Consider the following 437-nt stretch of genomic DNA (forward strand, 5'->3'; position numbering starts at 1 on the left):
ATTTTATTAAGGGGCGCATTATCGCATGGTTATATACACGGTTTAGATATTTCTCCGGCATTTTTGCGGAGGAAGGCCCGGGGGTGACGTGCGTCTCTCCGAGGGGACTGCCTGTGCCATGATGAGGACGTACATGAAGGGGGCACCTCTGTGTGTGTGGGGGGGGGGCGCCCTTGTGGGGAGAGGCAGATGTCGACTCGTGTTAAGGAAGGAAATAAAGGAGAAGAAGGAAAAGAAGGCGACGAAGGAGAAGAAGGCGACGAAGGAGAAGAAGGCGACGAAGGAGGAGGGGCAGTGGCGGATCCCCGGACAGCCGGGTACGACTCCCCAGACCACCCCACCACCACCACCCACGTCTATCATACACACCCCACCATTTCCGGCGGCTCCCCTCCCCCCTTCCCTTCCCAGCTGTTTTCCTCCCCCACCCCCCACCC

General features: G+C 59.0%; 1 protein-coding gene across 1 annotated transcript in view; it reads right to left on the bottom strand.

Moving 5' to 3' along the window:
• VOLCADRAFT_99422 (uncharacterized protein) overlaps positions 1-437 on the bottom strand; it is a gene marked incomplete at both ends in the record, with an annotated part of 7,910 nt that overhangs the window by 3,297 nt on the left and 4,176 nt on the right. Inside the window, one exon of the mRNA XM_002958171.1 lies at positions 134-146. Coding sequence (XP_002958217.1) covers positions 134-146 — 13 coding nt within the window. The remainder of the gene's footprint in view (positions 1-133; positions 147-437) is intronic.

Source organism: Volvox carteri, assembly GCF_000143455.1.
Source record: "Volvox carteri f. nagariensis unplaced genomic scaffold VOLCAscaffold_87, whole genome shotgun sequence".
Taxonomy (NCBI): Eukaryota; Viridiplantae; Chlorophyta; class Chlorophyceae; order Chlamydomonadales; family Volvocaceae; genus Volvox; species Volvox carteri.